Source organism: Mytilus edulis, chromosome 8 (assembly GCF_963676685.1).
Source record: "Mytilus edulis chromosome 8, xbMytEdul2.2, whole genome shotgun sequence".
Lineage (NCBI taxonomy): Eukaryota > Metazoa > Mollusca > Bivalvia > Mytilida > Mytilidae > Mytilus > Mytilus edulis.
The window spans coordinates 76,397,787-76,411,341 of NC_092351.1; the positions used below are offsets into that span (position 1 = coordinate 76,397,787).

A 13,555-nucleotide genomic window follows, 5' to 3' on the forward strand; every position below is an offset into this window, starting at 1 on the left:
ATAATCTTTATTACAAAATTACACCCATTAGGGTCAAGCAATACATGGGGTTTCATTAAAGGTTTCTGATCCCGGATCCCACTTACTGTAAGCAATTTTCATTTTTTTGTAATTTCCCGTGTTCCTCTAGACTTTGTTTCCCGTTTTCACGGCACAATAATTTCACTTTCACGTGTCACGATTACAAAAAATCGACAATCCCGCGTCACGCTTAGACCCCAAAGATACCCACAATACAATCAAACAATTTTATACAATATAATGCAATATACACCAAACTCCGTATAAGTAAGAGTAAGTGATTACAATCTTGAAATTGAAATAGTGAGAAGACTTTGAAAACAATGTTCTTGAAAACAAGGAACAATATCTCACGAAGTGTAGCATAACTAATTGATTAAGACTGAATCTTTATAATAAAAACTGGAAGAAAAAGGAGTAGGTTCAGTAAAACCCCTTTTTGGCCCCAGAATTAAGCAGTTTTGCAAAATTGTGAAAATGTAATCTTTTAGCTATTTTTTGGAAAGTAGAATGCTTCTGCTACATAAATATGTGCTGTTTTTGACAATACAATGCACATATATCGTGTACTAACATCATAAAGTCATGCTAAATTACTGAAATCTTCACAATTATAGCATTTTAGTTAAATTTTAGACGGTTTCCGTCTTAAATGAAAGTGGCCGCATTCGTGTTCATTCATAATATTGAAATGTAAGTTGTATTTGATGATAATACATAACATATATAAAGGTTGAGGATGAACACGGATGCGGCCACTTTCATTTTTGACGAAAACCATCTGAAAAGTGACGTTTTTTGGCATATTTGAAAGATTTTTCATATTTAAGCTTCAATCGGAGCGTTTTTAAGGACTGAATCAGTTAAAATCATTAACAGAAACTAATCGAATCAATTGAAATAGACACTTAAGTGTTTAAATAGTGTCCTAAATATCTCATTAGATGAAACTGGAATTTGGGGCCAAAATCGGCCCTTACCGGACCTACTCCTTTATGTCACTTCCAAAAGATCACCAAAAATATAGAAACAGTCAATAGGACAGAGGACAAAAGCAGCATAGTTTGTCTTTTTATTAATCTACAAACAAAACAAGAAATAAAAAACAAATTCGATACTAGTATACAGCAATAAACGACAACCTCTGCTTATGAATTGGGACATGCACATACAGAATGTTCCCTACATGTTCCCATCCGACAAAATCACATTTAGATGTCAGTAAAGATAATGTTTATGTTGCACACAAATGCTTTTCACAGATTTAAAGTGTTATGTACTAATGTTCGAAAACAAATGCATATTAAAAAAATTTAAATAGAATTTCGGATTAAAAATGCATAAATGCTCTCAATCAATAAATAATTTAAAATGAAATATTTTTAGAATATTTCCATTAAAAATCACTTAGCAAAGATACTTTTGTTACGTTACTTGTTCGATATGCGTCGGAGTGATCTATCTGCATTTATATCAAAAGCAGGTTTTATTGCAGGTAAACGATAAAAGAAAGATTTCTCAATGATTTTAGTAAAGTGAAGATTTTGATGATCGGATAAAAGAAAGATTTATTTATTTTTACTATGAGATTTCTATGATAAGATAAAAAGTAACTTGGATCAACGAGAGTAATTTTGCATCATATGCTGCACGATGTTGTACTACGATAATCAATTCTGTTCTCATTATTTCAATAAAAGATTTATCGTGGCTTTGTCTGCACTTCTTTCTTCTTATCGTCTGTTTCTGTGTTCATTTCCGCTGCATTAACTGATGTCCCAGTGATGATGCAACCTCATTATTTATTCATCACTATGATACAGATAAAGGATTCTGAAAAAGGGGGCCTGGCAAGCTAACGCTGCTAGTGATACTTGTAAAATGTCTGTCCATTTATCAAATAGGAAGCCCAATAGGACAGCCCTTAAATCATGCTTTGAAAATAAAGCGGTTGCATTATTGTACATTTCAATGGTTATAATCATTGAAATATCTATCGTGCTATTGCTGGTCCTTTAGGCCTCATTTAGAACGGTTTTACGCTCGAAGAGTGTTTTAATGTTTGACATCAATAGACATGTTTGCAATTTTTGTTAAGTCTTCACTTTTTTTTATTATTTCTAAGAACAAAAAAATGCTTTAAACTTACTTAAATAAATAACTCGCAAGACATTTGTTTTTGATGGTAACAAACTAACCTAATTTTGTTTAAGAAATTTAGAATGAAAATGATAAATGGGAGGTGCCCTGTATAAACATGATGGTCAATAATGTTTTTGGCATCGTACATGTAGCAATCATTGTTTATATATGTCCGTGGAGAAATAACTACATGTATGTATCAAGCGAATTAGGAATGAGGACGTCATATCATAATGTATACTATATGCATACAATAAGAACAGTATGATACATGTAGGTAAACATTTCAATAAGAACAGCATGATAGGTGAACGTTTCAATAAGAACAGCATGATAGGTGAACGTTTCAATGTTTAGGTCTACACCAACATGCCTTTTTTTTTATTACGGCACCAATTTACACACTCCGTAATTTTTATTGGTAATAACTTTGTTTCATATTAAGAATTGAATGCTGCAAAAGTGCCAAAATCGTCATTAGTTCGTCATAAATTGTGTACGATGTCATTGAGTCAAAGAACTGTCGAATAAAACTGTAACTATTTTTAAACTTCACGGGTATTTATATACTTAACGAAATATGCTTCATTAATTTTATGAATGATTTAAAAATTTATCTTTCTTTTAGTATGCATGTTACGAAATGAGAGCAAAGAGAGCGACGATTCGTGAATTGCTGTACGTCAAGCGAGAGATATTACATGAACAGAAACGCGTACAACACATGAAATATGTAGAAAAATGTAATAATCCATCTTCAAATCACCGAACATGCTTCAAAATTTCAATCTCGAGATTTCTTCCAGATTGTGTAAAATATGTAAGACAATAGAGGATACACAAACAGCTAAGGGAAACAATCCCTACAAGTGTAATCAGCATTCTTAATATCATATATTTCATCTTATTTTCGTGATAATATCATTAATCACGAATATTGAAATAGTGGAATATTTCAATGTATGATCCCAACAACTCATAGCATGATTAGTAACCCCCTTGTTCTCTTATCTCTCACTTCCGAGTTGGTATAAAAAATGGGGAAAAAGGGCATCGCAAAAATGATGTAGATGGCTACGATTTGGACATTTTAAGATACATCAATACATGCACCCACCACAAGCTTCCCACTAACATTGTTACAATGTTTCCTATCTATGAGTGAATTGTCCCCCTTTGCTACAAAAAAATTCTGACAAGTCGTATATATATATATTCGAATCAAAGGCTATATAATGTCGTTTCATTTTACATTTGCACTTAAGGGCAGGGAAACATATCTTCTAATTATTATAGAAGGAGGAAGCACTAGTTCAAATTTCTATTTTTAGATTCATGTTCAGGCTTTCTGACTGACTTTCCCGCCTGAAATGTTGTTTAGACCTCACAGTAAGCAAGTATTTGGTATTATCAGCTATGAGTTATTTAAAGTGCGTTCATTTTCTGTGAAAATAAATAGAGAAATAAATTTTATTTTTTATATAACACTAACTTCAAAAGATTTTTAAACAGAGTCTTAGATACTGTTAACCCTTTTTAAGTATGGAATTTATTTTCGTTACGAGATGACATTTATGGTCTTTGTGGTTACGCAATTTTAAGATAAGTAATTAAGTCACCTTGTCAAATACAAAGTGAATGAAAAGGTGAAGGTCGAACTAAGCCCTCAGTCTAGCCAGGTATAGTACTGCATATGTATTTATATATAGGAAATGTATTCAATTTTATGCAAAACATTTTCCAGATTTTTTTTGTTTAAAACGTATAGCCAGTTCATTGAGTGTTGATTATTTACGGCAAGGTCATCTTCGCTAGCCAAAGGTTATGATCCCATCCCTTCCTCTCTGGGGATCCATACCCTTGGCTAGCGTCTCAGGCGGGGAGGGGATCCCATCCCTTAGCTAGCGAAGATGACGGCAAGGTCAAACAAGACAGTGTTAATAAATTCAAAAGTAGGGTTATATCGGGTAATGGGTATAGCCCGTGATTTATTTCACAAACTTTTCAAAAATTTTGTTATTTAAAAATATTATGTTTTCTATTGAAAACCAAATTAATAAAGATGTTAAAAATTTAAAAAAACCTGCAGTTTATTATCTTAATATATATATATCATGAGTTTTATAATGTTTGTTTACTCATATACATAATTATATAATAACTTTATTTCAAAAACACCGTTCTATATTTAAGGATTCATGGCATAAATAATTGAACAAACTGTATTACAAGAAAAAAAAATTGAAATATGCAATAAGTTGGCAAAAATGTTAATTGCATATAACTATGCAGTTAATTAGTGCACGCTTCGCAGTGCTATGACTTTTATAAAAACACAGAATCAATGCATGACTCTTAAAGGACCTGTTATAGCCTGATGTTTGGTGTGAGCCAATGCTCCAGGTTGAGGACCTATAATAATAGTTTACTTTTACAAGTTGTAACTTAGATGAAGAGTTGTCTCAATGGCACTCATTTAACTTAACTATTAAGACTAGTCAAATAGATCATTATGACACCAAGGGTGACTGAGAGGTAGAGGGGTGGCCCTCAAAGTCAAAGTTACTTCTTAGTAGAAAGTTGTCTCATCTAAAAATCTGAAATCATTGACAAGCTTGTTTTTCTCGTTTTTTAACATAAAAAACAAATACTATTACCTGATACCGGACGGACGCGCAGACCAGTGCATATAATGCTTAAGAAGTATCGAAAGCGATGCTTCATAAAACGAATAAAATATTACAATTGGCTATTGTTATCTACTTGTACCTAGCTACTGATAATCAAAATACTGAGGGTGATAAGGGCATATGAACGGATTTTCGCGCGATTTCTTTATTTGCAAGTGCAATCCCCGCCTATAAATGAACCGATTGTTTGCTTGAAGAGAAAAAGGACAAACAACAGCCCACATTACAGTATAATACTAATAAAACAGAAAGGAGATATTTCAAGATGAGTTGCATTCCAAATTAGGCCTATATGGATTAACCAGAGGCGGATTTAGGATTTTTCAGAAAAAAAATTGGTTGGTTATAGAGGGAATCACTGAAGCGTCACGGAATCGGCCCCCCTTAGGCAGTCAGTGGGCCCCCTCTTATGAAAATTTCTAGATCCGCCAATTATTAACTCAGAAGCATTCGAGACGATAAAGCAGTTCCTGCTTCATTATGTTGGCACCCGTCGTGTTGCTCATGATGAAAAGTATAAAACTATAAACATATACTTACGACTTGAAATTTTGATGGTCCTCCAAGTTCTATTTTATTTTCACCTTCACTGATGAATGTTTTGTTTTGACGAGTTGAATTTCCATATAATATTCCAAAACAAGTGAAAACAAACAATACAAACAAAACACAGTGACCTAAAGTCCGGAACATTTTAGGCTTGACCGAATATCGTCGTAGTGTATTACAATCCCAACACGTGTTTTTTGCAGGTATAAATTTCTGATGATATATTTTATCTATATGAATGAAACTATTCTCACAATCACGATTACAACATTTATTACATGTGTTATTTAATGAACTATATATTCCATATGATATAGCTGAATCGTCCTGGGAATGTTGCGGCGCTGTTCCGTCTCTGATCCTAAAATTAGAAAATAATTTTAAAGTTGCGATGTCATGTTTTTCAGTTTTCGATACAAAAAGACCTTACAGAGTTACTTAAATACACATTTGTAGTAATTTTCTCGTTTTCACAGCGAGATCATTTTTCAACTAATTTGAAAATTAGACGTAATATGAAATTAACTAAAGTGAAAACAAATTAGGTTTTCTCCGTGTCATATGTAATAAATACAATCATCTTAATTGTACAAATACATGAATTGATTCTTTAGTATCACTACATGGCTATCTATCCATGTAACAAAAAAGTCCGTTATCAGAGAATAAAAAAATACACCCACACTAAACAGGGTTTATCTAACCGGAATAAAAAAAATTGGCAGTATCTACGGGTCAGACAATGGCATATTGCCTGATTGTGTTGCATTTTGTACTGATGGCGAGAGAAATATCGTTAGTAATGATAACAGTATCAATATAGGTAATTACCAATGTATTGTAACAATAATCAAATATTTACCTACGTGTATTCTACCTTTAACTTATATATAAACAATTATTCTGTAAGCAAATCAGATTACTATATGTGCCTCACAAACATGTTTAACCCCGCCGCATTTTTGCGCCTGTCCCAAGTCAGGAGCCTCTGGCCTTTGTTAGTCTTGTATTATTTTAATTTTAGTTTCTTGTGTACAATTTGGAAATAAGTATGGCGTTCATTATCACTGGACTAGTATATATTTGTTTAGGGGCCAGCTGAAGGACGCCTCCGGGTGCGGGAATTTCTCGCTACATTGAAGACCTGTTGGTGACCCTCTGCTGTTGTTTTTTATTTGGTCGGGTTGTTGTCTCTTTGACACATTCCCCATTTCCATTCTCAATTTTACTGTCTAAAGCTTGTATTTTTTCCGGACTGCGGTATAAGAAAAGCATTCTCTCAGAAGAGCAAATGAACTATTACATATGTTTTCGAAAACTTGTATTTATTCTTAACTACACAGACGGTAGGGTAAGAAAGACATGACTGTTTTAAAACATCACTTTGTAGAAAAATGCAGTTTAAGAAGGATGTTTTTTTTTCTCAATGTTTGAAAAGTAAACAACTACATGTATGCATGAACTAGGAATTTCCAAATATACAAGAATGGTATAATAGATATATGTTTCGAAGTTTTAAGAATACAATTGCCTATAATTTTCCAAGACAAGAAAAGCGGCATTTTTGTTATGAGATCAGACCAACATTAAATGTTTTAAGATCCCACTTAGGGACATCAAAAGTGACTGTACGGTATGGGTTGTTCGCATTGTTGAAGGCCGTACAATTGCCGATAATTGTTCACTTTGGTGGGTTGTTTTCACATCTCCTTATTTTTATTGTCGTAAAAATTATAATTAGGAGATGTGGTATGATTACCAATTAGACAGACCAAGAGACCAAATGACACAGAAGTATACAACTCGTAAATGCATAGGGTAGAAACCAGTACAATGTCGTAAGATTCATTGAACTCATTTTCACCACTTAGTTATACAAAATGTTTACAAGTAATTGAAGTTTGAAAGGAAGGTTTGAAATAAATACATATTTGCTGTATGACTAACTCATCATACCAGATCTATAATTATTATTGGTGTACGGTATTTATAATGTTTTAATTGGATTTATAATCAGACGAGATAATATTTATATCATGCCATCTCGTGCAGTTAACATGCTGATCGAAAAACATGTTGCTTCTGTTATTGATGTACAAAATAGTTACACTATTTATTGATAATAAGTTACACTGCGGTTAAATTTACCACCGAAAATTGATTAAGAGATCAGTTTGTTTAGTTGTTATTTCACTTTTGATTCCTGTATTGATGCATTCAATAAACTTAAACACATTCTAAACCCCATCCCTGAACTTGTTTGTCATATTGGAGTCTTCATTAAACAGTCTTTAGAACTGAGGGAGTCAGACCCGTGTCAGGCAAGGTTATGATGGTGTTTTTTACATACATTTATAATTGAACTCTAATGTTCTATTATTCTATATATTGTATTGTATTATTTTGTATTCCATTGTATTACATTGTATTTCACTGTATTGCATTGTATAGTATAAAATTATTGTTTGATTGTATTGCTTGACCCTCATGGGTGTAATTTTGCAATAAGATTATATGTATAGTTAGTTATATTATAGCGCCATGCGGTATTGAACTATGTTAATTTACCTCGGGACTTCTCCCATTCGGAAGTAAAACCGAGGTTAAAGGGAGCGTCAGTTTGAAATGAGGACATTAATTCCGATGCCTCGTGTAGGGAGTGTGCAAAGCATAGGACCAGTTTTTATTTACTGTTATCAAGGATGAAATTTGAAAAAAAGGCAGGACAGGATTTTGAGTTTTAAAAAAAGGCAGGATGAGTAACTTGGCCAAAAAAAAGGCAGGATGACAATTGTTGTAAAATAGTCAGGATAAGCTAATAAAAAAAATGAAGGACCGAATAGACTGAAAAATAAAAAGGCAGGACAGAGATTACAACTAAAAAAAAGGCAGGACACAATTTTTCATCCTAGCCAGCCCCCCCCCCCCCTAAAAATCAAATGGTAGCTCCCTTAGTAAGACTTCGATTACCCTACGACTTGACATTGATGGGAAAAAAGGCTTCGTTTAATGTGTTTGAGCATTTGAGTTTGCTATTTGATAAAGGATTTTCCGTTTTGAATTTTCCTTGGAGTTCGGCAATATTGCTACATTTTATTTGACTTTTTTCATCTAAAAACAATACAAAATATATGACAAAGTAATCTAAAAAAATATGCTAAAAACAGAGTTCAACATTACATGCTGTTGAAACGAGTTCACTATATTTATATTGGTTTTAAATCCAACAATTCACTTTCGATGGTATATTTAATCGCGATGTAAAGCTGGTTGTTTACCTTAATATAAAAGAAGTGCTTCAAGTAGCTTTGTTTCTCAAAATACGGAGTTAAGCTTTAAATTGCAGGATATTTATTCAGCTCTCGCATATAATATGATTGATTGTTATAGAGGTTGAACGTTTATCCTTGCTGTATTTGAGAAGAGCACATCATGGGGGGGGGGGGGGGTCCTAGTAATCACATAATCACCATTTTTTGGCCAATATAATCGCATAATCATTAAATATTTGCTTATCTTTAGTAATCAAATAATCATAAACTAAAAATACAGTCCTAGGTAATCAAATAATCATGAAATATTTGGCTTAATAATCAAATAATCATTAAAAAAACGGCCAAGTAATCACATAATCAAAAACCCCATGAGGGCCCTCATTTGAGAAGAGCACATATCCCGCTTAAATAGCATGAACTACAAATGTACTGCATACAATCCCGTATGTGATATTAAGAAAACATATTCATGTCGCACTTTATAATCTAAGATTGAAGTATTCTGACGATTAAGTCGTATTATGATGTAACTTTGAATTCTTATGTGTAAATACCAGCTCGTAGACGGAAGGGATAGACACATAAACAATTGTACATGTATGAAGCAAGAACATAACCTTTACTTTTATGTTGAAATGTATCTTTTAACATTTCTATTGTCAAGATTGTTTAAGAAAAGGAAATTCAAGCTAACGGATAACTTAACAAAAAGATATATAAAGAAGGCAACACATAGTCTTCTATAATAGACAGAGGTCTACACAATATGAACAATTTTAATTTTAGTTCATTTATATGTTTCTGAGTTTAGTATGACGTCTAATTCACTGAACTAGTACACATTTGTGTTTTGGAGTAAGGAGAGGGGTCAGCTGACGCCCGTCTGCGGCTGCGTTGTTTACTCTCTGTGTTGAAAATTCATTGGTGGCAATGGGCATCTGCTCTTTGGTCAGGTTGTTGTCTCGTTGACACGTTCCCACGTTTGTTTTCAATAATACAATATGTACTACATGTATATAAATAAGGAGATGTGGTACAATTGTCAATGAGACAACCCTCCATCAGAGACAAAATGATGAAGAAGGTTAGCAACTATGGCATGTGTAGGTCGATGTATGGCCTTCAACAATAAGCAAAAACTAAAACTGCATAGCAAGCTAAGTTCTTTAAACGAGTGCCAGTCTCAACACTTGCACACATAAAAAAGTCAATTGATAGCATTTCTGTCTAACATCAATCCTTTTGAAATACAAATCATTTAGAAATTAAATAATTGTAAGGGAAATAAAATAAATACGTCATCGTTATTCTATACCCGTTCCTATTGGAATATCCGAATCGTTTTAAAGAATTTCAAATATGGATAATGATTATTTATGAATGAGACATCTAATCCCAGCTTATGAATGAGGCATGTTTAAAGCACAGCAATATTACGTAATATATCAGTTTCTTTTTCACATGATATATCAAGATGCGTTTCGTCAATTATATATGTTTTAATTGCTTTAAAACAGAATGCAGGAATAGTCCGCTACGGGACTCGATAATTGGCGTAACTGAAATTCAAGTTCCCACAATGCACCAGAATACCCCTCCAAGACAAATATGAATTTCACTTTTTCTAATATATCTGCGATAAAATGTCAATGAACGTTGGAATATTCACATCTGCAGTAGTTGTTAAAAAGAAGCTTGTGTTTGCATACTCAACTTAAAGTACATCTTCTTATATCTATATAGCATATACAAATACAACAGTTACGTAACGCAGTAATGTCTTTAATGTTGCTATTAGGTAATTATACCTACAAGGTGCTGTTGTTTTGAACCAACACTATGCTTTATACTTGGAACATATATTCTAAAATTGAACGTTACTTGCATAGATATTTCAGAACTACATTTTTAAGAATATTACATAACAAATTCTCCCTTAATTCTTTATTTCGTTTACCTTCATACCTATGAAAAAGGTGTGCAGGTAACAAACAAATAAGAAACTTGTGAAACAATGCATGAAAGATAACACGATAATTCTGAAAATAGGGAAAAACCAAATACGCCACACGACTTAAACAAAATGTATAAGATACCGAAGGGGCTAAGGGAGCTGCCATTTGATTTGTATGGGGGTGGGGGGAAGGGGGGTGGGGGGCTAGATGAAATTAAAAAAAAAATAGGCAGGACAGGAGTTTTGAGTAAAAAAAAAGGCAGGATGACAATTTCGGTAAAAAAAAAAAAGGCAGGACCGAACAGATTGAAAAATAAAAAGGCAGGACAGAGATTACAGCTAAAAATAAATGCAGGACATTATTTTTCATCCTAGCCCCCCTCCCCCTCCATAAAAATCAAATGGTAGCTCTCTAATTAAAATCATAAGTTGGACAAAATCTGAGACATTGACCACATGACATTGACAGAGACGAAAAAACGATTAAAAGACACACTTGTCTACAAAACACTACACAGAAAATTAAAAAGTTATTCGAACACAAAACCCATTATAAATCCTTAGACATTATTATTTTCTTCGGAATTGTTAAAGATCCTGCTACATTAATGGTATCCGTCATGTTGCAAATGGCGAATAACAAAATCGATATTTGAATAACAAAATCGTCTTATGTCAATGTCGATCCCGAATAAGGAGTAACTCTGGTATCTACCATCAAGTACCTATTAAGATTGTTCTTGTCCTCTAGCTAGTTAGTTTGTCCTCTAACGTTCGATGTTTGATCTTCGTTTCAAGGCAACATAATTAGTATCATTTACACTTGTTATTTATTGTTTTAATAAAACTTTAAAATTCTCCATTCTGCAAGTATGCATAATATACTACGACTTACAAATAAAAGTGCATGTACACATATGTTATGAAATGTCAATATCGCCAGCTGTGAAATTGACGGTGTATTGACAACTGTGGGAATTTTAGACATAATCTCGGCTATTTTCGTCTCTAGTATCTTTTTCGTCACTTCTGAATGTCGTATTTAGATTTTGACCTTCATTTTACATTCACAAATTCCATTTCACTCCATATGGGGGCACCTTGATCAAAACTTGAGACAGCTTCTTCCTTATTGGAACCCGGCTTAAGGGGGTACCCAACACTTTGACGAAACTAGATTTTGATCGTTTAATGATTGCAATAAAATTTGTTGAAATATTAGCTTGGAAACATAGCAAGTTTGACAAGAACTAATGTTGATCATTGAGAAGCTTTATTTCTCTTTACTAAAAGTATATAATAAAAACGTTCAGCTGAATTTCAAAGAGTTAACTCCCTTAGGTGTTCTTTACACCTTTAACTGCTGCATTTCATTCGCTTAAAATTTTGTGTTCCACACTGAATTGAAAAAAAAGAAAGTAATAATTTTCATGGCGGAAGTCAAGATGACAATGTATGGACAGGACTTAGTCTAGTCCTTTTGAGAAATATCGATATGATTCTGTTATTACACACCTTAAACATAAATCAATTTTTTCTTGTCAATTGTAGACTAGTTCTTTACCAGACAAAGTTGGTTCTGCCTACGCAAAGCATAATAAGTTGAAAGTGATATATCGGCGTTTTAACCAGTTTTGAGTGAAACATAACTACTGCTATCAAACGCTTTTCGCTTAGTGTGACAAAAACAGAAAAAAACAATGTATTTAAAAGATTTGAAAAATTTAGAGGTTAATGCAAAGATAAATTTGCCTCTTTCCGCTAGCTCTTCATTGTCAATGAAAATTAAATGCCTTTTTAAAAATGGATGATTACTAAGTACAGGGTCAATTATGGGAATTTGAAAATAAACAATAAGAAAAGAACTTACGTTGTTGCGTCACCATTCCCAGATTTTCATAATCCCTTTGTATCCCTTCTTTCCCCCTCCCCTGTATGGGGACCCAAACCCCAAAATTATAATTTTAACAGCGTTTTCAGTTTGCAAACACATATGATTTTGAAGTACGAACTACACGTTTGTTTCCTCAAATGCATCTGAGTATAATGACATTATCCATAACAAGTAAAGAATGATTATCTTTCAAATAGAATTTATCATTTTTTATTTTCACAAAGTTACATGTAGCTGTGATATTAACAATAAGCCATTCAAACATGATATCTAAAAAAAATATTTATCAATATGTTTAACTAAACTAACATTATCAAAAATAAACAAATGAACATGTTTTTTCTATTTGAATAAATACGTAATATGTGACCAGACAAATTCATGTAACTTTAAACTAATACATACATAAATAACATGAATTGATTGAATAGTTTTCTCTCATCAAATCCAAATTTAAATACATACATATTGCAGATATCGTTTCGTTAAAAAAAAATCACATGTCTTACCTAGCCAGTTATAAATAATCCCCATGATGCAACGTAACAACATACAGAGTGACATATGTACCATTGTTATATAATATCATAAATTATGACGCAATCATCAAAAGGAGAAAGTAACAGTTTTAGAGGTCATTTAAAAACCCAATGTCGAAAGTTTAATGGTTTGTATGCGGAAATGTAAAATGAAAAACATAAAAGCTTTTAGTATGTCAACAGACTGAAATTATAATTACATGCATGTTGACAAGTGTCTACAGATTTTCTTATATATAAACGTCTACACATTGAGTTTTTTTTAAATAAAAATGTGACAATAATTTTCCAATTGTAGACACTCCTTTTTTAAGTTCTATTGTTTTAATGGTTCACGTCACATTTGTTTTTCTTTACAAACGTGACAACCCTTTTTCATATTGTAGACAATCCTTTTTCTAGGGTCGATTGTTTTTTTAAATTTGGTTCGCGTCATTTTTCGTATAGACCAGAAATATCTTTGCAATCACTCTTTGTCATACCATCAAATC

At 32.7% G+C, this 13,555-nt stretch overlaps 1 protein-coding gene across 7 annotated transcripts in view; it reads right to left on the minus strand.

The window, feature by feature from the left end:
• LOC139486276 (uncharacterized) overlaps nucleotides 1-13,555 on the minus strand; it is an 88,399-nt gene that overhangs the window by 12,850 nt on the left and 61,994 nt on the right. For 5 of the 7 annotated variants that reach the window (XM_071271080.1, XM_071271079.1, XM_071271084.1 and 2 more), the window contains one exon: nucleotides 5,394-5,763. In XM_071271080.1, the coding sequence (XP_071127181.1) occupies nucleotides 5,394-5,763 (370 nt within the window). Of the gene's footprint in view, nucleotides 1-5,393; nucleotides 5,764-12,930; nucleotides 13,063-13,555 lie in introns of those variants that run through there. The other 2 variants (XM_071271081.1, XM_071271085.1) reach the window with 2 other exon arrangements.